A 26,349-nucleotide genomic window follows, 5' to 3' on the forward strand; every position below is an offset into this window, starting at 1 on the left:
TGAATGTAAAACTAAGCTCTCTTAGAGTTTATCAAGTGATGAAAACAAAAATATTACAGGGCTAATAAATGACTGATTTGGCTTCTCTCAGTCCTTTTCTAAGTGCACATTAGTCAAGTCTATCCACAGGAGGTAGTGTTTATATTGAAAGCGATCCATTACTCAACAACACAGAAAGCAAACTCCCCAAAGCCCCAATTGTTTTACAGGTGTGATTTAACCAATTAGTGCCAGATACCTTTCCTTCACACATCAGGTCCCTTAATATCCATGGCAAACACAGAACAATGCTTTAAGGGTTTGGGAGAAAAAGGCATATGTAAAAAATACCAGTATCTCCTAGTATATGTGTATTTGAGCGATGGTAAGATATAAATGGAATCAGGGGAACCCATTTTATAAAATAAAATCTAAATAATGGCAATAGAAATTAAATCAATATTCCTATCCTGCCAGCCAGAAGTAGCCAAACTGCCATGTATGCACAAATCTATCCCTTATGTCAAAGACTGGCACACTTTATGTAAAGTGTCAGACAATAGTATGTTTGAAGTGTCAGATAGTATGTTTGATATTACAAGCCACCACAGTCCTTCAGACTACTCAATTCTACCACTGTAGCTGGAAAGCAGCCAAATATGTAAATAAGCATGACCGTGTCCCAGTAAAACCTTATTTACAAACAATACAATTTTAATTTTATATATTTTCATGTGCCACAAAATACTATTATTTTGATTTTTTTCAACCATTTAGAAAACGTAAAAACCACTCTTAGCTCATCAGATGTAAAAAAGAGGCGGCAGGTTGTAGTTTGTCAACCTCTGCTCTTTAAACTTACTAGGCAAAACTGCCGTCTTTCATTTTCTATACTCAAAATCGATTCTTAATTCCATTCTTCTATTAAAAAATTTCCATTCCATAAAAATAAAAAATTCCTCAGACCCCTGTTAACTATTCAGCTAAGTATCAAAATAGCTATTATACATTCCATTTTTGGTTCCATGACATTTTATTTTGAAAGTGAACCTTCTAGTTATATGCAGCTTATCCATCTAAGAAGTAACACTGTCTTTTGTTGGAAATTATTTACTGATGGGGGGGTCAGAGTATTAAATAATAATGTATTTCTAAATAATTATTCAAGGGCTTTATGAACATTAATTATGGTACTGTATTATGTATAGGATAACTCAGGGACCACTGGCTGCCAGTTATTTTCAAAATACACAGAACTGTTTGTCTCTATACTTAATGACCTAATTGCTTTATTACTATTTCAGCTCCATTTTTCTTTCCCTTTCTCTTCATTTTATCATTTATCAGTGCATCAATTTCTATCAGCATATAAGTCTGCCATCTGATAAGCTTAGTTTCATCCAGCTATAAAATGGTTCACTGTAGTGTAAAGATATTGTTCCCTCTACTACAAGTAGAAGACCAAAAGCTATGTAGGTTTTCTTCTTCCATGTGACATCAATTTAAAATACTGTCTTTAATTTTATACTCACATGTAAAGAGAGAGGTTATCTTTTATTCTAATGGTATATTTCAGGGGAGTAAGCATTTACAGTTCGGCACTTGGTTTTAACTGTTCTTTGGTGAAAGGATTGGCATATGAAGAAAAAAACGGTAAAGACCACATTGTAAAATTTAATATTCTATTCCAAGAACTAAGTAGACACTCATAATTATATCAGGCTACTACTCTATCAAGTATCTATAGATCTTCAAATCCAAATGACTCAGATTTTAATGGATACTTTCAAGAAGCAATATACAAAACCTGGCATATAATAGACATATCATTAATTGGGCCATGAGAAACCACAAAGACCAGATTTGTTTCACAGATTGAGTTATCAGTAAATTTTGATAATCTATTTTTAAAACCCATTACTTAACTTCTGGCGACATTTCCTTAAGTGCTTTGGATGAGGGCAGCTCTTACAATAAAAGTATTTAAATATGAAGGAAATATAACATCTTAACAGAATGCCAAGAAAAACTCATTTTGGAAAATCAGATTATTCAACTCTTTCAACTCCATTTTACAACAAAACAGCAAGTTTTAACCATGTAATGGTCGCAGCAGTCACCAGAGGTCTTCAGTAAAATGATTATAAGGCACATTTGTCAGAATTGACTTATTACAGCACTGCTAACTTTATTGCCAAATTAAATTTAGTTAGGGGTAGTCTGTTTTCAAGGTTTATTAATGAAATAATGAAGTCCCATAACTTAGTCTCTAAATGAAATCTTGCCTTCTAAATGCACCTCTAATATTGTGAAAATTTACCTTTATATTAACAAAAAAATCAGAACATAATTCACATATACTCGTAAGACTCCACATTGTCCAAACTACTTAATAAGGTTCTTTATAACATATTTATCTTCCATATTTAAAAGGCTCCAAATGAGGCAAAATTCTACCTTTTACAATTTTATTTAAATTTTTGTACTGTAATTTGAAGCCTTCAAGACCAATCTGAATCCTCAATTCAGACATTTGAAAAAGTTTCTTTAAAAAAGACTAGCTTTTATCTTTTGTGGCAATAATTCTAAGGACTTCAATCTGCTTGGGATACCAAAACCTAATTTAGATCTTGAAGCCTCTTATGCCGACGACCACAAATGCAGTCCACATCAGCATTTGTATGGATCACATGGGAATTGTTAGAAATGAACTATTAGGCCCCCATCACAGACCTACTGAATCAGAATCTGCATTTTTACAAATACATGCAAGTTTGAGAAGTACTATGTTAAGAGTCAGAACTTCACTCTAATGTTTGTATACAACGTACAAGACCTTTGCAATGGCTTAGGGATAAAATGGTCTTGTGCTGAACTAATGAGCAAGCAGCTAACTCCCTTGACTCAAATCTTAGCCTAATAATTATTAACAACTGCTATTTTATGGCCTCCAAGCCTAGCTCACAAATTATCTCCCTGCAAATCAATTATGAAGAATATGAGATGGAATCTAGGCTTTTCTTGGTGGATTATAAAGTCAAAGTTGGAAGGAATGGCATTAAGAGAAAAATGTGACACTCTAACTTGTATTTTTGGTAAATTTCAACTAAGCCTGCCTTTGAAACAGCACTTATTTTTACTCATTCCTTTAAAAACAAAACTCTACTTGTATGTTTTCCACATACTCTTCCCATTTTTCCAAACTTCTGTTTCCTGTCCTGCCACCTTTATTTAAGGCAAGATATAACCCAACTTTCTTGACATTTTTATGATTCTTAAATATGTAACAGAATCCCTGACTACTACACCAAGCTGCACAGAAAGAAAGAATCATGGGCAATGTCAGGGTTACCATACTTAAGTTCACATTTCAATCTTATTTTTGACTGTATTATCCTACTGCATAATTACTTGAGCAAAAGCTCTCCACTATTCAACAATGGCTTTCGAACTTGTTTAAACACCAGAGCATCTTTAATAATGGGCTCACTGAAATAATGGAAATTTAAATCCACTATGAAATACATTTTGGAACATGGAAAATTATACTATGGCTCTGCATTCAACTAGATTCTTTATAAATACATAAAATAAGAAATCACATTTGAGTGTTCTCAGTAACGTTTGCCATGTTTTATTAACCATTAGGAATTATTTGAAAAAACTGATTTCACTTTAATAGTGAAACAACACATACTGGAGCTGATCAAGGAATATTAATGCTTTCAGCTCTTCCGGAATCACTCAGGAAAAAATTTGCAGAAAATTTTAAGGCAAGAAAATTGAAAATAAGGTGCCTCACATACACACTTAGAACTATATCAACAATGAACACTTAGCAAACTGGTTTTTGCCCTCAAATATTTAAAAATATATCCTTATTAAACCACAATGTTTTAAAATTAAAATCTGTGCTTGCATCAAACTCAGTGATTTAAGTAAACGGTAATCATTTTGGTCACATTTTCTGCTATACTGTTCACCTTCCCAAGAACTTCATTCCACCAGCAAGTAAGTTTAGTTCACACAAATATTAAGATACGAAGTCATGAAATGAGCTAATTCTGACTCCTCTCAACACACCTACACATCCCTTCTTACACGTTTGCAAAAACATATATGCCTCTTTACTGTCAAATACAATTTGGGAAATAAATGATAGACAATTTAAACCACAATTATAAATGTTTAAAAAAATTCTTAATTTTTCATTAGTTATTTCTTCAAGCTACAATCCTCAGTTTAGTGGTCCCAGAATTTCTTTTAAAATCATCCTCAGCATATAAATATCACACTTAGACCCTAAAATATTTGCGATGTACTGATAATGGATTTATTATTAAAGCAAAACCAACTTTTACTGTGAATGGGTGGCAGCCCCCTTCTGAATGTAAAGCTAACCAAGACACAAGGATTAAACTTTCTATAAGTTGCTGAAGAATGTGTGCCTTTTCAAGTAAGGGTTAGTTCTGAATAAGTCTGAAACTGAGAAGACCACTCGCTCATTCTATTTCAAAAACAAATGAAATACTCTCACTGTTAAAAAGATGAAACAAATATGGGAAAGTCAGGCACTAATACCAGTTGGTAAAAAATCTACAAATGGTTTAATTACATACACCCTACTTTTTTACTCAGTAAAACATAAATATTTTGAATGAACAGTTTCAAATTTCTCCCAAGTTTGCTTTAGGTATAGGTAAAAAGAGCAGATAAACTCTAGATTCCTTATGGTCCAAGTTATAATGAAAATACTCAAGCTAAATCCCCATTAAAGAGAAATGTAATGAGGCACGCTTTCTAGTGGCTGATACCCTCTTCTAAACCAAAAGGGATGGGGGTTGCAGGGGAAGGTTATGGGAATGAATGGCAAAGTTGTCATGTAACACTTTCTCATTTCTATTACTTTACTCTTTCTGGCTACTTTAGAAAATAAACTCATGTTTTAACTAACACTATTATCTAAGTACAAAACTATTGTTTTATTTGTAGAGACAGAATCCTACAAACATCTGCAGCAAGCCCATGAAGCACTTCTACCATCCATACTGATATCTCAGTATTCAATATATACAAAATTATGTTTCTATTAAACAAAACAAAGGTATTCACAAGAAGCTGCAGAACAAAACTCATGCAATTAACGAAGACTGAAATTTATAAATTAAAAACTTAATCTATACATAATGTACAAATAGTCGTGCATTTTTAAATGAATATTATATGTCTCATAAGTATATTTTCACAGGCAAATGCTGCTGAACAAATATTTGCTAACGCAAATGAATGTAATTTTAGTAAATTCTGCTTTAATATTTAACCCCAAAAGTTGAAACTTTTAATATTTTTCTTGAAATATAAGTATTTTCTTGTCCAAATAACGTTGATGTCTGCGAAAAGCGTTCCAAAAGATTCTCTTGCATCTCATTTGGGGTGTTTTACCAAGAACAAATTTCTTAAACCTCAGGCACAACAAATAGAAATTTTAAAAAAGGAAATCAAGTATAAATACCTTATCAGTTCAGGAAAAAGTTCAAATAAAATTTTTCATTTTTACTTACTGAGAACAGGTATATTACATAAAATGTTCCATTAAAATACGCATGAGTAAGTGAAATAAAATGTATGCTATTTAGTTTTTGCTTTCACATTTCAATATTTAAATTTTTGGAAAAACTACGCATAGCAGCCAAGAAAACATGTTATACAGGAAAAAATGATCTCACTAACAAAACTGAACTTAATAAGATATTGCCCTTCAGCGTCTGAAATGTTACCAACTTTGCAAACATTGTCTGAAATTGTGCTATATTTCAGAACTTACTTTATGAATCAACAAATCCAGTGATTTTTTTTTTTATACTTCAATTTTCTCTTAAAACACTAAATAGAATTTTCATGGGCTGGTGACCTCCAACGTGACTGCAGATTTTTAATTATAGAGTTTGCCATGCTACCAAGTTTCTCATGCATTTCAAATAGCTGGCTTCCTGAATAATTATGGAGATCTTCTGAATCTAGTTGAAGAGCAAGTGCACTAATCTGGGCCACAAGATTTTTAGATAACGGAGTCTCTAAAGCAACAGGATCAATTAAATCTAAAAGAAAGGAAAAAAGCACAATTAAATCTATTCCAGATAAATCTTAAATTATATCTCTCCTTTTAAGGTAATAAAAATTTAAGTGCCCAGGTTTCAAATTAAGAATGCAGGCTGAGGTATACCTGCTCAAGGTCAAGAGAATAGGCAACAGAAAAATTACCATAGTTTATTCTGTGCCATTACAGAAATCATGACTACTTCATTTTTATGAACAACATAACTGGAATGCAATGTTTATAGTTTATATCCTCATTTGAGGCCTTGATAGAGCAGAAGTTGACAATTAGAGAAAAAGCAACTAGACATACTTGAAGTCGTATCAGTTATTTTTTCACACACTTGGCAACTATTACACAAAAAAATACTTGTCTAATTCACAGGGCATGGTCAAATTAAAACTAAAAGCACAATAACAAAATCTTTCTTCAAGAAAGTCAGCTGATCTTATAAAATTGTCCCACTTTGCTAAAATATACCTGAGGCAAGTCTTTCTTCATCAGGAGAAATAGATTTATTTTCCATTACATTTACTGTTTTTTCGGAAATATCAAAAACTGGAATCTCTTCTAGTCCACGAGACTTCACCTTCATTTATACATTCAGACCAGTAAAAAAAACACACAAAAGCGACAAATTGAAAGTAATTTTTAACAGGACTAATAGTAACAGGACCACTAATGCTGGAAAACAATCTGACATACTATGTTTCACAGCCCATTACATAATAAGCTTAGCTAATACTGCTCAGAACCCATGTTCTACTAACAACACACAAAAATAGCATTACATAGCACTGTTTTTTCAAAGAGGTGGTGTGGTTATGGGGTTTATAATATTTCCTAATGGACTTGTCAAGAATTATTGCAAATGGTAGCCATGAAAAACTACACTATATTCCCCAGGTTCAGGAACAGGGGAAAAGCAAATCTAAGGCAAAGATTTCCAAGCTTAAATAATATATGGACTTCTTTTTTTAAAATTTAAGAACACAATTTTCAAAGGTATTCCCAGGGCTTACTGATTGTTGATTGAGAAAATACTAATTTCAGAACATTAGAGTTACCATATGACCAAGCAATTAGATTCCTACACATATACCCAAGAGAAATAAAGAATGTTATGTCCACACAAAAACTTGTATATGAATGTACCTAATAGCATATTCATAATAGGAAAGTGTGTAAACAACCCAAATGTTCATCAAGTGATGAATGGATAACCAAAACGTTGTATAGCCATAGAATGGGATATTATTTAACCATAAAAAGGAATGAAGTACTAACACCTGTGAACCTTGAAAACATTATGCTCAGTTAAAGAAGTCATTCACAAAAGACTACAGGTTATATGACTCCACTTTTATGGAATGTCCACAATAGGCAAAACTACAGAGACAAAGATTAGTGGTTGCCTTGGGGGTGAAAATGCAGAGTGACTGCTAGTGAGTACAGGGTTTTTTTTTTCCGGGGTAATAACAAATGTTCTAAATTTAGGTCTTGGTGACGGTTGTGTAACTTTGTGAATATACTAAAAAACCACTTAATTGTGTGTTTTGGGTGGGTGAATTTTATGGTATGTGGCTGGATCTCAATAAAGCAGATGAAATGCTTCAGCTATCAGACTGAAAATTACTAATAGTTCTTTTTTTCCCCACTGGTTAATATGTTTTTAAAGATCAAGTAAAATTAATAGTAAATCAAGGACTTTCACGAATACAGCAGAAGTCTTCAGTAGTCTGCAAACTCCAGTCCCAGAAATTCTAATAGAACACCAGCTTTCACCCTTAACAAACCCTATTTTTCATATATTCACAGTTTTGCATAGTATCAATGAATACATAAAGGGTTTCTAAATGGGTTTCAGGAGAGTCTGTGAATTCTTCTGAAATGATACACAAAATTTTCCATATATTGATACATTTTTATATGGCAAAAGCATCTTGGCTTTCATAAGAATCTTGAGAAATGTCCATGACCTAAAATGTTTGTGTTAAAAGTTGATAGGAAGAACAAGTAAAAAAAAATTGGCCACAATTGTGTTGGATATCAAAATCAAAATACTGTTAACTACAAATACGCAAGATTTTTGTAAATGTTTAGATTTGAACATCTAGGTTTTCGAAATGGCAGCCATGAAACCAATCACCTATTTGGTGGAAATAAAAGAGATAAGAGGGTAGGAAAATAGAATTCAAAGAATAAAGAGGTATTATACACAATAACAGTACAAAATGAGCAAATCTATGGAATTATAAATGAATCTTTTAAGTTACTCTTAACTGCAGGGGAAGGGAAGATAAGGCATCATATAAAATGAGCTTTTTAAGCAAGAATAGTTTAAATGCAAACTTCTGTAATTGTATTGCTCGATCATTTATTTATACGTGATGTTATGACTAACATCTAAGTTTTTACCTGCTGCTCATGATATACTCTGAGAGCCTTTTTTACATTAGACACTTTTGGAGAACGGATAGGAAGAGTTTTTATTTCAGATGCTGTAAGAGTACTCAAATCACCAATTGTTTTTATATTCTTGGCTCTAATGAGTTGTCCCAGTCCTCTTGCCCTAAAGAGATGACAGAAACAGGAAAAATGTCATATAGTTTTATATTTATTCTGTTTGTAAGGGCCTACCCAATTGAATTTCCTGATTTAAGCTCAATCATAACTGAATTTATATAGACCCACCTAGCCCACTCTGAGGACAGGCATACGTGCATTTACTTTAAAATTTGAATCTGATGTGTATACCTGGCTTAAGCAAGACTAACCTTTACAAACATCTTATAAAGTGGAACTAATTATACTCCTTATAGTATTTATATTAGGATTAAATAAGATAATGTATGCAAAACCTGGCAAATATTAAGCACACAATTATCTTAGCCATTACTGTATTATGATCAATGCTTCTATTATTGCCATATCTCACCCATCTTCCCAGCTGCATTTTCATTTATTTCTAAAACAAAGTGTGTGAAAGTATATATAAATCAATTCTAAACATGAGAACCTTGATCATTTAAATATCCCTCTTAAGTAAGTGGCATCTCTAGGTATAAGCCAGAAGCCTAAATAACCACTTACCACATGTTGGACGTAATCTGAGGTAAAATGATGTCAACTGGTGCTACACAGTTCACCAAAGCAGGGTAAACACTTTCTGTTGGGCATGGCACAGATTCCTTAGCCATTTCTGCAATCTTAGAATAAATTTCAAAAGCTGTTAAATAGAGGTCACCTGACTGAACATGAAAATATAAAGTTGCATGAAAACTAAAGCACTTCTTACTAAACACTTCTTTGAGCTCTTAAATTTAGGGCTACGTGATCCTGGGGACAGAAATCCTTTGGCTGAAGTAGTATTATGCTAGATAGAAGAAAGGAGAAAAAAAAAACTCAGAACCCTAGATAACTGTAAATTTTACAACTTTATTTTCACAACTTAAGCCTGCAGTAATGTCTTAAAATTTTCAGAAAATGTAAAATGTAACAGTATTACTGGATCAATGACTTGCTGGATCATCATTGCCTCTTACCACCTCTTGTCTGCTTACCAAGTAAGCAGACAAAAGAACAATAAACCAAACCAAATAAGTTTTGTGTCTTAAATTTAATTTTAAGACAAATTACCCAACACAATTCTGTCTGCATGTGTATTTTTTAAAGCCTACAGCTTACCTTAGATTGCACAGTAGGTGAAGTTTTAACACTTTTTACTACGGGAGAACTATTTGAAGAATGGCACCTAACAATAGAGCATCGCCTATCAATGTCATCTGCCAATCCTGCCTGGTATATAGGATCTGCAAAGGAGACACGGCGAACCTGAAAACATAGGTCATGTTTTTATTTAACAAAATTAAAAGTTAAAAAAAAAAAACACTGTAAATTCTCATTATAAGGTTAGCCAAAAACAGAATGTGAAGCTTAATTTATTTCACTAGAAGCCAACTGCACATAGTTGTAGTTCTTCCTGGTGACTGCTTTCACAGATATTACTCAAGACCAAGGGTCATTCCAATTATCTATAGTCTAAACTGCATAATACAGCAACAAGGAGAGTGAAAGAAGGGTAACAGCAGAAACTTAATGAAATTGCATGTGACAGTTAAAATTGTATAATCAAATTCTATTAACCTTACAGGCTTACTATGGACTGTAAAGAACAACGTAAAGAGGCAGAGACAGTACTAACTGGCCTCTGGTATATCTTACTAAGCTGAGTTCTTAACTCTGAGGGTACAAGAGTCAGCAATTGGGTGGCTTTTTTTGTCTTTCTTAGCCCAGCTTGAAGTCATTTTGGCCTCTTCTAAACCCTTTATTCACTCATTCAGCTATCTAAGCACACAACAGAGCACTTAAACCATTAAATATGTATATAAATGCCTCCTGGTCTTGATTCCCAAAAGACTGGGCAGATTTTGTACATATCTGCTACAGAAAACTACTGTATGTTGTACTGTTGCCTAAATAAAAATTAAATGAGCTACTATGAAACAAAACATGACTAGTTAACTGATACTAACAATCTAAAGCATACTGAAGAAATCAAATGCATTTTACCTTATGGCCTATTTAAGCTTAAAAAATAATAATAGTAAGAGCCTCAAAACAAAAGCAAACCAAGACCAAATTGAAAAAACCTCAAGTGGTGTTAAGTCTTCCCAAGAACTAATCTCTGAATTCTCAATATGAGAATTTTCAGTATATCTTGGGGAAGTCTTCAAAATGTGCTGATTAAAGGCAAAATTAAGTGCCAGTATAATTATATTTATATATACACATTTGTATACATAAACACATGTATTCTACAGTAAACGGTAGGTTCAGTTTCAAAATTAAGTTAAGGAATGCCTACACTGTACTTTTTCAAAACATCTACTTTGATAGAGAGGACAAGTTATGTAAGCACATGCAACTTTTCCTTTTTAAATTGTATTTATTCAAATTATGTGCAAGTCACAGGGCCAGGGGTTAAAACAGATACATAGGTAATCCATATGTTTACAAACCAAAGTAGATAAACTTTAGTGAAGAAAATGGGGACATAAACAAAATAATTACAAATGAAATCATATCCAGAAATTAATGAAGGCACAGCCTAAAAAGATTTTTTTCTTCTTTTTAATTAAACAAGGTGTGAAAATAAGTTTATATAAATACTTAAATGTGAAACAGCATAATGTCCTAGTACATAGTAAGTGCCAACTAAAGCTACTTTATCAGTTTCTAAGTGTTTCCTCATATATTATGATATGAAGAGCAGAAAAAAAAATCACCATGAGAGATTATCTAAAGTTTTCAAAAAGTGAACAATGGTGATGGTTGTATGAAGATCTGTAGCTTAGTGCCCTGAAATAAAGGAATATCTAAAGGGCTTCAGGGTTCCCTGGTGGTGCAGTGGTTAAGAATCCGCCTGCCAACGCAGCAGACACGGGTTCGAGCCCTGGTCCAGGAAGATCCCACATACCGCGGAGCTACTAAGCCCATGCGTCACAACTACTGAGCCTGCGCTCTAGAGCCTGCAAGCCACAACTACTGAGCCCACGTGCCACAACTACTGAAGCCCACTAGGCCTAGAGCCCGTGCTCCACACAAGAGAAGTCACCAGAGTGAGAGGCCCACGCACTGCAACCAAGAGTAGCCCCCGCTCGCCACAACAAGACATAGCCCGTGGGAAGCAACAAAGACCCAACGCAGCAAGCAAGCAATAAATTAAATAAATAAATAAATTTAAAGGGCTTCAGTCTCCTTTCTCAACCTTTCCTTCTACCTGCCCTTTTCCCTAGCCACCATGGTAAATGTTCAAAATGAATGGTCATATAAACCTAATATTCTGTCATTCACCAGGTATCACCATATGGCCAAAATATTCCAATTAAACATGGACTCATTAATATTCAGCCTCAATCCCCCTACCTTGTGAACAGGTGATGAGCTTTCATCTTCTTGGGGTCTTTTTAGTCCTCTCTTTAAAATGCTCGTGGATGGAGAAGCCAAAGGAGACCAGACACAGCGTGTCTGCATGCCACTAGGACTGTCATTTGCTGACATGAGTAAAGGATCAACATCCTTTAATTTTTGAGGAGATGTATTATTGTCTTCTGATACCAGTTCAGAAACAGCTGTTTCAGCTGTCAGAGGTTGTGGTGTCTCCTCCACTTTCTCTGAAATATGGTGAACTTCTGGTAAAATTCCATCATTTCCCGCTACCATCTGACTGTCACCTAATTTTGTTTCCTCAAATTTATTAGGTTCAATATTTGTTTCAGTTTTATTAGAGTCAACCTTTCCTTCTTCAGTGCTCATCTCAAGTGTGTTGGGAACAAAACTATCGATTTCTACATTCAATCTCTTTGTTTCAGCTTCTATAGGCTTAGAGGCTTTGGTAGTTAAGTCCTCATCCTCTGTTTCATTGACACGGTCAGTTTCAGTAGTCACCTCACCAATCACTGTTTCTTCACAATTTTCCATTTCAGCATTCATTTCTCCAGATGAGCCTGGATCAGATTCATCACTTCCTCTGTCTAGTTCCCCAACTGCTATTTGTTCAGAAATCTCTAACTGAGCACTCACTTTTACAGGTGTGGTATCATCAGAATGACCAATACCTGAATTAAATTCCACAGTTATTGCTTCATCAGCACTGAGTTCTTCAGGTGCATCTGTACTTTGACTGTTTTTCTCTGTTACCTCTTCCTCTGAAATATCAGTTTTGACACTCTTTTGTTTAGAGAAGCTAGCTTCAGATTTATCATTTTCTGCATTCAATTCCATAGCATCTACTTCTCCTGGATTCAATTCTGCATTTGCTTCAACATTAACAAGGTTCTCTATAATACTCAATTCCTTTTTGGGGATAGCCTCTGGCTTTTTTTCTTCGGTCTCCAAAGTTAAACATTCCAGTGAAATATCTTTGAAGTCACCCAAACATGGGTCAATAGTTTTACATTTTTTATTAGATGGCTCCTGGCTTTCAAGAGATATTGCTACCTCAGAATCCCTATCACAAGTTTCTTCTTTAAAATTTACCATTTCAGAAGGAATAAAGTCTTGAATAGTATTTTCTTTCAACTCAGTTTCAGATATAATTAATGAATCATTAATAGTATCATTCTCCTCCTTGAGATCCAAATGAAAATTCACACTATGATGCTCATCTAAAAGTTTTACTTCTGAATACAGATCAGCTTTAGAAGTTTCTGATATAGTTACAGGTGTCTGCACATCTGTCTTTTTTGTTTCGCTGACTTTTACATCATAATTCTCTGTATTCTTTAACCCAATGAATGACTTTTCCTGAGGTTGTGATTTTTCTCCACAGCAATCACAACCTTTAGATCTCCTCACCCTCTTACTTCTCTTGTGTTGGCATTCAAGTGTTTGAAGAGTTTTCTCAGAAAGCAAAGAAATGTCTGATGTTTCTGTTTTTGAGGATTCACCCACACTATTTTCTAGAGAATCTCGCTTATGCAATCTTTTATTGGCATTTCTAGTCCTTAGATTTGATTCTGGTACAGAAGGATTTGAAAAGGAAGGTTCTGCACATTTGTCAGTTTTACTTTTTCCCTCGGAGGTATTTGATACATCACCAGAAACTTGTAATAATTCTGAAGATATTGTAGAATCTTGAAGAGTTACAGTATTACTTTCTTCTTTTTCACAGATCTGAGATTTTGTATCTTTGTCTACTTCAGAATTCCCTTTATAATCATGTGTCTGACTTTCAACCTTTATACATTCCTGTTTTACCATTTTCTCTTCTTGATCTTCAATGTCAACACTGTCACTGCTTTTGTTTTTCCATTTTCCAGATCTTTTCTTTTTAGAACCTTCTTCTTTTGCCTCAGAACTATCAGATTCTGAGTTTTCAATGCTGGAAAGTAAACCCTGGGATGCTCTTCTTGTTTGATACCGTGTTCGTCCCCTCACTGTTTTCTCAGAGGATTTATCTGCAATGTCCTGGGCACCATCTCCCTCAGATTTAGTAGTCTCAAGATCTGGCTTTCTTCTATTTTCATCGATTTCAGCATTAGCGCTGGTTTCCCCAAAAGTCTTCTCATGTAAATTATTTCCTTTCTCAATTAAATTTTCCTGTACAGTTTGTTCAGAAATCAATTTTTGCTTAGGTAAAACATCATCTTTTACATGCAATGGACTCCTCTGCAGAGTCTTTTCTTCTTCCTTACGTCTTTCCCTTTTTTGATTATTTTCTTTATCTTGGCTATCAGTGGTTGGCTCTGCTGTTTCTGAACGTCGCCTTAAAGATCGTCTAAGGGTTTTATGATTTGGAGTTATCTGAACATGACTATCTTCATTTACTGTTTGATCTGTTGTTATTATGGCTGGGGGTGTGTTTTCTTTGGATTCCAAATTAATTTCTAAGGTTTTCTCCTCTACAGTACTGTTTTCTAATAGTATAGTATTTTCTATTGTTGGTTTAAGCATCGTATCCTCATACTCCACTGAAGACTCAGAGAGATGAACCTGATTATCTAATGCACATTCTGTTTGATTAAGCAAACCAGGTGGGTTATTTTCTAAGGCTACCATGCCATCAACAGATTCCCGAGTACTTTTCTCCTGATCAGATCTCATCAAGGGCTTAGACTTTTTATTCCCTATTGGTTCAGGCTTACTCGACCTTCGGACTGATCTCTTAATCCCATGCACTGTTTTTGCAGAGTCAGATTTTGAAAGAGCCACTTCTCTTTTCTTTGCTTTTGGTGGATTATCTGTTTTAGCCGTGCCTTCCTGGTTATTTTTCACTATAACAGCTGATGACATATTATTCAAGGGGGATGGACTAAAGGGTCTATTTTCTGAGCCATCAAACTTCTCCAAAGTAATAAAGGATTGCCTTCGACTTGTAGGCTGTGGGGGAGGAGTTCCAGAAATAGTGGCATTAGAAACCGAGCTACTGCTGACACCAAATGTATTTTCTGTACTAGATGCACATTCAGTTGGCGTCTTCTTTGATACAATTAAAGCCTTTTTTCTGGCATCATTACTGCTCAGTATTTCTGGATTGGTTTCCTCAATAGAACCACACTCATTATTCGAAAGGGAAGCCTTTTCAAGGTGTTCATCCATACCACAGTTTTCCATGACATGTTGAGGAATGACAATGTCACTCTCCTTTTGTTCCTCCTGCACAGAAATGTACATATACATATAGATTAACCAGCAAACAAGTCTGACTTTCTGGGGAAATTTTTGTGTAAAGCTTTAGTAATTCAAAGGGCAATGTGACTTTCAATATTTTGCAAATTTTCCAAAGGTGATGGTAGATGCCCATTAATTTATGTTTCCAATTGTAAGTATTCAATAAAGCCAAATACATTTAAACACACATGCACTCACACACAGATGCAGACCCACACATATAATGACTATAATTCTGCTAAAGTCTGCTAAGGAAAGTTAAGAGATTATACAATAAATCTTAACATTAATATAAGAGACTCCATAATAATGGAAGGGTGATTCTAAAAACCCCAAAATATGAAATACCAAATATACCTTAAATATCATCTTGGAATCTTCCTTGGATTTTTCAGTTAAAGTAGGAATTTCCCTGAAATAAATAACTGCATAAATTAGAATACTGTTAATTAAAAATTAGAAAACCAGTTACTTCAACAACTTCCATACTTACATAGACTCTTCCTGACCATACTGAGAAAATAAAGTATCTTGTGAAACATCCAGATTATTATACATGGCAGGAATATCACACCTGAAAAGGATTTTTTATAAGCAACTTCAATATCTGATATTCCTACAACTAGAAATTAAACTTACAATTCTACATCTAGTTACATTTTAAGAATAATATAAAATCAAGGTTTAAATGCTTATTTTCCAGATTTTCCATGAAACCATCTCCCCTACCTTTTCCTCCCATACCTCAATAAAGGAATTGTTTAGAAACATTTAGTGCATTTCAAGGCAGCCTTATACATTATGAAATACAGTTATGCACAATCTTTTTGACACTTAAAATATAGCAGCACAGAATACACAGTATCTTAGTTATAAACTCAAAATTACGGTTTGCCGCATGAAATCTAAATGTAAATATGGAATACTCTATTCAAGATAAAAGTACTACAAACCTCTTTGTTTTGAGTACTTCTTTCTGGTGTTCAGTTAGTATCCTTTCCTTTGTTTCTTTTCCTTCTGGAGGTATAAACACAAAGTCAGTAGACTTTTCTTCTTCCAAAGGCATTTCACTCTTTGCTTTTGGAGTCGAAGACTCTAGTTTCAACTGCAAATTGAAAACGTTAATGCGCATTTTGAGTTTCCAAATTATTTTCCAATACTTCAATCAATCTCTCTTCAGGCACTCTGATAAAGGTTTTTGATAATGACTAGGAAGTTTGAAGTTCAAACTCATACAATATTCCTGGTTAACAACAATTAGTACCATGTCCTTAACTTTCATTCTGCCTCTACTAAATACTCAGAAAATAAAAATTATTATACCTCTTTAAAAAGTAGGCAAGGACTTCCCTGGTGGCACAGTGGTTAAGAATCCACCTGCCAATGCAGGGGACACAGGTTTGAGCCCTGGTCCAGGAAGATTCCACATGCCGCAGAGCAACTAAGCCCGTGCACCACAACTACTGAGGCCTGTGCTCTGGAGCCCGCGAGCCACAACTACTGAGCCCACGTGCCACAACTACTGAAGCCCATGCGCCTAGAGCCTGTGCTCCGCAACGAGAAGGCCACGCACCACAACAAAGAGTAGCCCCCGCTCGCTGCAACTAGAGAAAGCCAGCGTGCAGCAGTGAAGACCCAATGCAGCCAAAAATAAATAAATAAAATATATAAATTTATTTAAAAAAACAAACAATGGATCTCCATTTCCTTTAAAAAAAAAAAAAATGTAGGCAAATGTGTGCTTACCAAAAAAGCATGGGCAAATGTTTTTCAGGCCAACACACAGAAATCAAGTGTTTTGGCAGGAGGAAAGTATATCTGCAGTTTCAAGTTGAAGCACAAACTACTCAAATTAAGTAAAAGGTGCCAAAATAATATGTCCTACATACCAATAATATTGGTACCATAATGTCATTTTTACAAATTTTCAGCACAGTTGTTTTCATTCTACTTTTCAGTTGCTACAAGACTGTGTCAAAGTTATTCTTTAAAAATAACGTATTTCTTTCATTTTGCCAGGGCCATGGTCTCAAAATTCCAGAACACCCCTTTACTGGAGGTCCTGGAAGAAGAATTATTACCTGAAAATTGGTTAATTGGCCACTAGCTACTAGATATTTAGTTTTATATATGAGCTTACAACAGATGTCTTGCGGATACATTCTCTTCCTATTCAATAACAGAAGTTCTAAAACATTCTCCTTTCATGCTACCTATGTTACAGTTAATCTTATTTAGTTTCATTCCACCTCAAGGGGGCTGCTGCCTCGAGTAAATATACTAAACAAATGCTCAGTGTTATGCAGACTTAACTTTACTAAGAAGTAATCATCTCCCAAGGCTTCTAGGTTACCATGCCATCTTAATAGTCTTCCCAGGCCACACTTTACTATTTCCCTACAATCCCATCTTTTATTTAGTGTTTAACAGGTTTTTCTTCCAATCAAAAGTTGTGTATTTGCAAGCTACCACATACTTTAATTTTAAAAGTTCTATTAAATACACTTTGAAAAACATACTTTAGCTGGTGGTTTCATATTGTCTTTTGTATCCTTTGTTTGTGCCAAAAAAGAATCTCTTTTTCCACTTGAGGTTCTTTCCATGCCACTTATCTTCATATTTAACTGTGAATTTTCTGTCTGTTTTTGTAAAAGTAAAACAATTTCATTATGTGCAAATGTTTTTTATTTATCCTTTTCACATTTTGATAATTACAGTCTAATCAATACTCATTTCAAATTTCTTTTGACTATTCATATCTACTAAGATCATGTCAAAGAAAGCCACTGTCTAATGCAGTAACAGCAAAGATTTGTTGTCTCCAACTTATATAGCAATAGTTGTTTTGCATCCTGAAAATAAGACATATCAAATAAACACTATAAAAATGAATCGAATTATTGAACTCAAATACCCCTCTTATTACTGGAAATTGTTTTAAAAGAAAAACCAAAGCCATAAAACTTTAAACATACATGACAGAAAATACTATCAGGTCCCTCCCAACAGAATATATGGCTTTTTCAGGCCAAATTACACTGAAGGAGTCTAAACAAGTCTAGATAATTATCTGATAAGTATTTTTATTTTACCCAAAAACCAAAACTAAGTAAGAGCATTTCTCTTAAGGTTCTAAACAAAAAAATAGTGAGATTCCATTTGTTGTTGAATAGGAAAAAATTGCCTAAGGGTGTTCTACCTGATGAGTATATATATAGTGCTTCTATCTTTACTCCTTCATCTTTAGACCGTAATCAAGTACTATTAGCCAAAGTAACCTTGGTCCAAATGGATAATGTGATATCAAGGATGTGTTTCTCTGGCAGAATGAATGAGATTCAATGCAAAGAAATGAGAAAATGAAGTGTAGCTCTTGCTTACATAGGGATTAGTAACTAGTATTCCCAGTTTATATAAAGCAACATTTAACCATATATTTCAATAATTCCAACCTTTGCAAAACAATATACAAGGTGCCATAGTTAAATAAAAAAGATCATTAATGAACAAGAACCAGAGATTATTTAAATGAGACTCCATGGTGAAATTGACTGCCCTTAATTCATAAGTTTTCTAGGCCACACAAGTAACTTCATGGAAAACTGTTACGGAACACTTCTGTTCAGGTTTTACTTGTTTATCACTTCAGTAAAACATTCTAAGCTTTTGTCCTTTTTAAAACTACACTGAAACGCAATAAAAGAACTACTCAAACATCATGCAAAAGTAAACAACGCCCCCCCCGCCCGACACACAACTTACTGTATCTGAATATGGTCCACTGGATTCCTCAATAATTTCAACATTTTCCAAACCAGGCAACAGAAGCAGAGATTTTTGTTTGGCTTGTTTTAGTATTGGTCTTCAAAAAAAATACATAAATATATATGCCTTAAGTAAGCAGTACTGATGACACATTAACAAGAACACTTTAATTATAATTTTAAAGTGGCAAAATACAGCCAACTTAAAGACTTTTTTACTCCACATATATAAAACTGGGAGAAATTACAGACAATATTTGAATTTTTCACTAAACTCTTCAGTTTCTGAATTTTATTCTTTAAAAAGTTTTCCAATTTTCCAAATTTTAATCATAAAATTTTGAGCAAAAGTAGACTGTTACATTAAGTACATGTCACTTAGATTTAACAGCCATCAATTTCCTGCCTTTTGCTGGAAATTTCTTTTGTTAAGGATAATCTGAAATTGCTTTTTATGTTCCTAAAACTAAGGTTACTCTAAGGACCAAAGCAAAGGGTCAGATAATTTTAATCATCACCATGTACTCCAAATAATAATATTTCAACTAAGAAATCCTCTGCAATGATTCCTCATAAGGAAATTTTATGTTAAAACCAAAATGTCAATACATAATCAGAACAGAGTAACTGTATAAAAGAGTTTTGTTGTTAGCATACTTTAACTCCTCAGGATAAATCAACATCGTCACTTTAGCAAATGTGGCATTCCAGAACTGAGCACTTTGTTTTCTAATCTGTTTATTCTTGTGTGAAAATACTATGCATAATAATGGCGAGATCTGTTCAAGAAGTTCACTGTCATAAGTCCCAGTGTAGCTGACGTGTAGACAAGCAATAATTTCTCCTAGTAGCTTTTCTAACTAGGAAAAAGAAAAAGTTCATTAGGATAACACTTAGAAATGTTACTTTTCAAACAGAAAAAATAAAAGCACAAAGCATACTAAATTAAACTCACAGAACATGCTGTTATTTCAATTTTTTTTTTAAAGCTCCCATCACCTTCAATATATAACACTCTTTATAGGCAAGAACTTACTTTATCGATACAACAGCTTGATTTCAAGCTTATTCTCCATTAACAGAAAAAATTATGTTTTCACATAAATTATAAGTTTTACCTATAAAAACCTTGGAACCAATTACTTTCATATATAAAGGAATGAGACAGGAGATGAGTTATATGAATTTAAAGCAATATTAAATCTTCCTTTAAAAAACTATCCTTTGATTATATCCACGTCTTGTTACTAAAAGTTCATTAAAATTAAGGTGTAATAATGACCCTTTAAAAAAAAATCAGCAAAATTATATTTAAGGAAGACAATTATTTAAATCCTAAAATTTTTCTTCATGAAAGTGTATTTTATGGACAATGTCTATTTTTACCTTGTTGTTCATACAACTATATACTTTAGGAACTTCATCAAACCTATGAAGAAAAACAGAGTACCATTTATATTTTAGAACATTAAACCTAGAAATATCATAATGCAGCACAAAAAAAATGAGACACGTGTGGTGATATACAAAGGTGCCCCAAGACCTAACAAAAATTGTCAAACTGCAAACATTTAAACATGAAACAAACCTGTCTTTAAAATAGGAGTTAAAGAAAAACATCTGGAATAGACCTCAAAGTATTAATACCAGTCACTTGTTTCCATGCTTTTTAAAAAGCATTATTTTTGATGAACTTAAGGACTAAAAAAGATTTGCAAAAACTTAATGGATTTGGAGTTCTAGTTTGTAGTTTATAAAATCTGTTCCTAAAGATTTCTCTGTGAATTTATGAAAGACAAGCTGTATTATAACTGAACCACACAAGCTTGCTATAAAGAACATTAATGAATTCTTCCAAAATGCTTCTTTCAGTTATGTTACTTGGGATTTTTTCATGTTGTTTTTTAGGCACTGGTTTCTTTGGTTCAAATGTAAAAGGTAATGTAAATTAATACAAACTTCTGGAGGGTAATTCAGAAATTTAAATGCATATACCCTTTGAACCAACCATTTCAATTTTAGGGCCCTGTTCTGCTATTTAGTGGCAAATGATTTATGTACACATATGCTCAAATGTGATATTGTTAGTTATAAGGAAAAAGACTAGAAAACATATGTCCGCCAACAGGAAATTGGGTAAAGTTTCATGAAGCCCTACGCAGACCTTAAAAACAATGAGACTCTTAGGTGTATGATGCAAGATGCATCCAATATCCTAAGTGCATACTGTATATAATACTGAACTGCAAAGCAGTATGTCAAGTCATATATATCATACATTTACGAGGTATGCTTTTTGTATTAACAGTTCTGAAAAGACATGCACTGAAGTAAAAAGAGGGTTGGATTAATCATGAAAAATAAAGTGACTTCCAATTTCTACCTCATACTTATTTATTACTTGAACTATCTTTTTAACAAAACCATAGTTTCATATATTACCCTTTCCACTAAACTTTAAAGATTAAGATCTTTAACAGCAAAGCTGATATGAAAACAATAAACGTTTGCTACCTAAATCTAGTTATATATGTTTAATTCAAAGTTATTAAGCCAAAATACTTACTTTGAGTTTTCGTAAAATAATGCCAGAGGTCTTGTTAAAGTTGCAAATATTTTTCGGATCATAAAAGGCAAAGAAATATGTCCAAGTACATTGGAAAGAATGCTGGTGATTGAGTTGCCAATAGCGAGGAGAGTATCAGAATGTACTTCCTTGAGGCTCAGAGTGTGGAAAGAATAGATCACTCTCACAATAAGTTTAAATAAAGAAGCCAATTTTCCCAAGGGCTCCTTCTTCTTTTTGGACCAATCTGAAGGTCTCTGTGGTGCTAGGATAAAATTAAACTTATTAAAAACTCAAGTGTGTTCAAAAGTGTCACTCATATTTACAATTTATGTCTCACATTACATGACATCTACATCTAATACATGTGTTTCTGTAGAGTGATACCCACAAATCTTAAAATGAAATACCATTAGTGGATAAACATCACTACAACATTATCTCTAAAAGAGAATCAGAGATAAGGGAAAACTGGCAGAGCTAGAATAAGAATTCCACAAATATGACTCTATTTTCTCTAAGGAATTTTTAAATGCATTAAAATTTTTATTTTATAGTCTCAGAATTTCAACAACTAATTTGTAAGAAAACACTAAATTATATAAGCTGTGCTCCAAAATTAAAAGTTTAAAGTCCATTTTAAAAAATAAGAAACAAGATTTCCCTTAGAATCATTGCTTCCTGGCTCATCTATAGTACACTAAATCCCACAAATTAATACTGAACAAGTCAGAGATCCAAATCCTCAGAAATAATACAAGGGAAAAAGCCTAGATTTAAAGAAAAAGATGTATCTCCAACGGCTTGGGACTTAATGCTGACAAAGCAAATCTGGCAGCGCCAGGATGGTGCTGCTGGAAAGTGAGCAGTTCCTGACGGAGCTGACCAGGCTCTTCCAGAAGTGCCGGTTGTCGGGCAGCGTGTTCATCACCCTGAAGAATTGTAAGCAGCTGTGGATGCAGCAAGGCCGGAAGGGAGCTGGGAGGCCGAGCGATGCCCCGGCCCGGGTGCCCAGTGACTGGGAGCCACAGGCAGAGTCTGTCTGCCGCGCGTCCCCGCCTTCCCGTAACTTCCTCCACCTGATGATGGTCAAACTAAACGCATTCCAAGGAAGGGTTCTGTGGAGGGCTTTGATCCCTCAGACAGTAAGTGTCTGTTAAGAGCTACTGATCGGAAAAAGAAGATCAGCACTGTGGTGAGCTCCAAAGAAGTGAATAAGTTTCAGATGGCTTATTCAAACCTATTGAGAGCTAACATGGATGGGCTGAAGAAGAGGGACAAAAAGAGCAAGAGTAAGAAGAACAAAGCAGCGCAGTGAAGGGCACCAGGTTTCCTGCTTTCACCAGTTAACCACTGAATTGCTATTTTTCCTTTGGTTTTTACTTTTGGCCACAAAGCTGGGTTTCTGATTCCTCTACAATAACTGTTTTCATGTGAGATTAGGGTCATTTTTGGATGGAAGAAGGGCTGCAGTGTTTACAGGGTAGTTACAAGAAGCCAGTTTATTTTATATCTGGCTAAGTGGTCTGTGTTGTATGGTTGTATGTTTCTGGATAATAGTTTACAGTCTCTGTAGCCGTCTGTGAAGAGCACTGTATCATTAAACCTGTATATATCAGTAAAAAAAAAAAAAGAAAAAAAAAGAAAAAGATGTATCTGTCCAACTTTCCTTTGCACCCTTCTTAGACTCCATCTCTCTCCAGGGGTAAACCCATTATGTCTTTCAAGAAAATCGTACCTATTCCAAAATTACCTTTGTTTCCCTCAAAGAATCCATTCTTTTAAGGTTAAGATATCTCAGATTTAAGAGAAAACTCTAATGCTTATTAATTAAAAATATCATGTGGTGAAATGAAAAACAAGTGTTGCTACTGAAAGAAGTCAACCTTCTTCCCTAGAATCAGTTTTCCATACATGAATAATTTAAATTGGAAAGGCCACCCAGAAATTCTTGGCTAGTATGTTGAGGCTGAAGACAGCCCGTAGTCAGGGGAGCAGTTACATACAAGAGACTGATCAAACAATATATATGCTGAGGCAGGTAAATAAGAGAAAAGGGATATCCAAGACTAGAATAAACCTTATGATATGAGAAAATAACTGAAAGTAAATCTAGAGACATAACTGTGTAGTTCACAAACACACCAATGTATTTCCCACCTCTGTCCACTCAGAGATCCAGAAGCAGTGACACCTTAATAGCAATGAACAGATTTTGGTTTCTAAATGCCATTCTCAGCTAAAAGGAACCATATTCCTTGGAGATATGGCTAGTTCCAGGCTGAGGCAGGGAAAAATATAAACATCTTATGTCAAAGTTCTCAAAGAATAATGGAAACATATGAAAAGGTTAATAGATGCCAACAAGAACATTAAATTTTAATAGAAATAAATTATAGCCTAGTGAATAACAGAAATCCATGCTGATAAAAACAAAATAAATAGGGGACAAAGGAAGCTATATCTTACATTAGGATGTCACTTGCCCCTGTAAGTGTCTGGTGCTTAGTGGCTTGATAAATAATTGTAGAATGGTTTATTATGGGAACATAATGAGATAAATAATTAAAATGGGGACAGCTTTTAGAATTAATGTAATTAAAGCAAAGGAGATAAACTCCTTGATACAAAGTAATGTAATTAAATGAAACAATATGAACTACCACTTTGGGAAACATCATAGTGTTTTAAGCAAGAAGCATCAGTGGCTGAAAAACTCATGGGTAAAAAAGTATGCTGGGTTAACAAGATATTTACACGGTCTCAAAGTACCTGCCACAAAACATTAACTTATTAATTATAAGTATTTACTAATTAACTTTACAGTAGAAAACCTGGCAGATACCATCTTAACCAAACAGTAAATGTTAATAACATCATTAGTAACGGGACAAACTGACTTGTGTGCCTGTTGACATAATGCACTGAAAAATATACTTCTGTAGTATCCCAGTGAAGAAATGAAATCTCAATCTCATCTTGAGGAAATACTGACAGAGCCCAATTGAGAGACGCTCAAAAAGTAACTTTATTTGTATTCTTTGCTTTTTTATAAAAAAAGATTTATTAATTAAAAAAATTATTTATTTTATCTATTTTTGGCTGCCTTGGGTCTTCATTGCTGCGCACAGGCTTTCTCTAGTTGTGATGAGCAGGGGCTACTCTTCGTTGCAGTGTGCGGGCCTCTCACTGCAGTGGCTTCTCTTGTTGTGGAGCACGGGCTCTAGAGCGCAGGCTCAGTAGTTGTGGTGCATGGGCATCTTCCCAGACCAGGACTCAAACCTGTGTCCCCTGCATTGGCAGGCGGATTCTTAACCACTGCACCACCAGGGAAGCCATGCACTCTTCACTTTTAAAGGTCGTGAAAGACAAGACTTGGGAAATGTTCTAGATCAAAGACTTGTCTACAAGTACTTTGAAATGGTTCCAGGAAATAAAAATAAAAAGTATAAAGGGGAGTGGGGGATGAAAATAATAAGACAAAAGCAATCAACTGACAACTGAGGAATCTGAGTAAAGAATGTTTAGTGTTGGGCTTCCCTGGTGGCGCAGTGGTTGAGAATCTGCCTGCTAATGCAGGGGACACAGGTTCGAGCCCTGGTCTGAGAAGATCTCACATGCCGCGGAGCAACTAGGCCAGTGAGCCACAACTACTGAGCCTGCACGTCTGGAGACGCTCCGCAACAAGAGAGGCCACGACAGTGAGAGGCCCGCGCACCGCGATGAAGAGTGGCCCCCGCTTGCCACAACTAGAGAAAGCCCTTATAGAAACGAAGACCCAACACAGCCAAAAATAAAAATAAATTAAAAAAAGGCTCAACATTACAAAAAAACAATGTTTAGTGTCTGTGTATAATTTTTGCAATGTTTCTCTAAAACAAATTACAAAATAAAAGTTATCCAAAAACTCTCAAAGTGATCCTTATGCATATTTATGAATAATAATAATTTTCTTTCAACTAGTTCTAATTTTTGTTTCCTCTCCTCCTCAACTTTTGCTGGCAGCTTTTAGAAATCTCCCCTAGTTTCCATAAATTTAAACAGCAAGAACACCTCTTGTAAGACAAGGAATGAAGACAAAAGACTTCTAATTCTGGGTTTACAGATCATGGATAGAATGGATATTCAGTTAATTCTAATTTTTCAGAAGTAACAAAATAGGTAAAATTATGTCCACCTGGAGCTCATCATCTTGCCTTATCAAACTTCGGTGGCTTACAAAATAATTTCTGATATCATCTGTTATATAATCTTTATAGTTATTTAGAGAATTTTATTTTTTGGACTAAGAGGTAATCAGATTAAGTGTTGCTCAGCCCAAAAAGGGGCTGAGATTAAAAACAAAAAAATCCAAGCACATCCATTTCTGTGGCATCAAGGCTGGGATGCTCTGACCTGTAATACACTTTAGTCACATAACATCTTTTTCTACATTACTATTTAAAACTGAAACTCCCCCCAAAAAACCCTAAAAATATTTTATGTTCTAGTAATCTTTACACTAATTCATCAAAGATAGATCTTATTAAAAGAAAACTGAGGGACTTCCCTGGTGGCACAGTGGTTAAGAATCTGCCTGCCAATGCAGGGGACACGGGTTCGAACCCTGTTCCAGGAAGATCCCACATGCTATGGAGCAACTAAGCCCGTGTGCCACAACTACTGAGCCTGTACTCTAGAGCTTGAGAGCCACAACAACTGAACTCGCATGCCACAACTACTGAAGCCCGCGCACCTAAAGCCCATGCTGCGCAATGAGAAGCCACCGC

General features: G+C 34.6%; 1 protein-coding gene across 4 annotated transcripts in view; it reads right to left on the bottom strand.

Moving 5' to 3' along the window:
* Positions 1-26,349, bottom strand: part of RIF1 (replication timing regulatory factor 1) — a 65,933-nt gene that overhangs the window by 10,137 nt on the left and 29,447 nt on the right. For 3 of the 4 annotated variants that reach the window (XM_073807713.1, XM_073807712.1, XM_073807711.1), the window contains exons 21-35: positions 21,581-21,845; positions 20,401-20,443; positions 19,672-19,874; positions 19,013-19,112; positions 17,770-17,889; positions 16,204-16,355; positions 15,744-15,824; positions 15,608-15,662; positions 12,005-15,235; positions 9,764-9,910; positions 9,375-9,452; positions 9,170-9,285; positions 8,495-8,648; positions 6,557-6,665; positions 5,804-6,077 (exon numbers count right to left, since the gene is read on the bottom strand). In XM_073807713.1, the coding sequence (XP_073663814.1) occupies positions 5,863-6,077; positions 6,557-6,665; positions 8,495-8,648; positions 9,170-9,285; positions 9,375-9,452; positions 9,764-9,910; positions 12,005-15,235; positions 15,608-15,662; positions 15,744-15,824; positions 16,204-16,355; positions 17,770-17,889; positions 19,013-19,112; positions 19,672-19,874; positions 20,401-20,443; positions 21,581-21,845 (5,069 nt within the window). In that variant the 3' untranslated portion in view covers positions 5,804-5,862. The remainder of the gene's footprint in view (positions 1-5,803; positions 6,078-6,556; positions 6,666-8,494; positions 8,649-9,169; positions 9,286-9,374; positions 9,453-9,763; positions 9,911-12,004; positions 15,236-15,607; positions 15,663-15,743; positions 15,825-16,203; positions 16,356-17,769; positions 17,890-19,012; positions 19,113-19,671; positions 19,875-20,400; positions 20,444-21,580; positions 21,846-26,349) is intronic. The other variant, XM_073807714.1, reaches the window with a different exon arrangement.

Source organism: Tursiops truncatus, chromosome 7 (genome assembly GCF_011762595.2).
Source record: "Tursiops truncatus isolate mTurTru1 chromosome 7, mTurTru1.mat.Y, whole genome shotgun sequence".
Classification (NCBI taxonomy): domain Eukaryota; kingdom Metazoa; phylum Chordata; class Mammalia; order Artiodactyla; family Delphinidae; genus Tursiops; species Tursiops truncatus.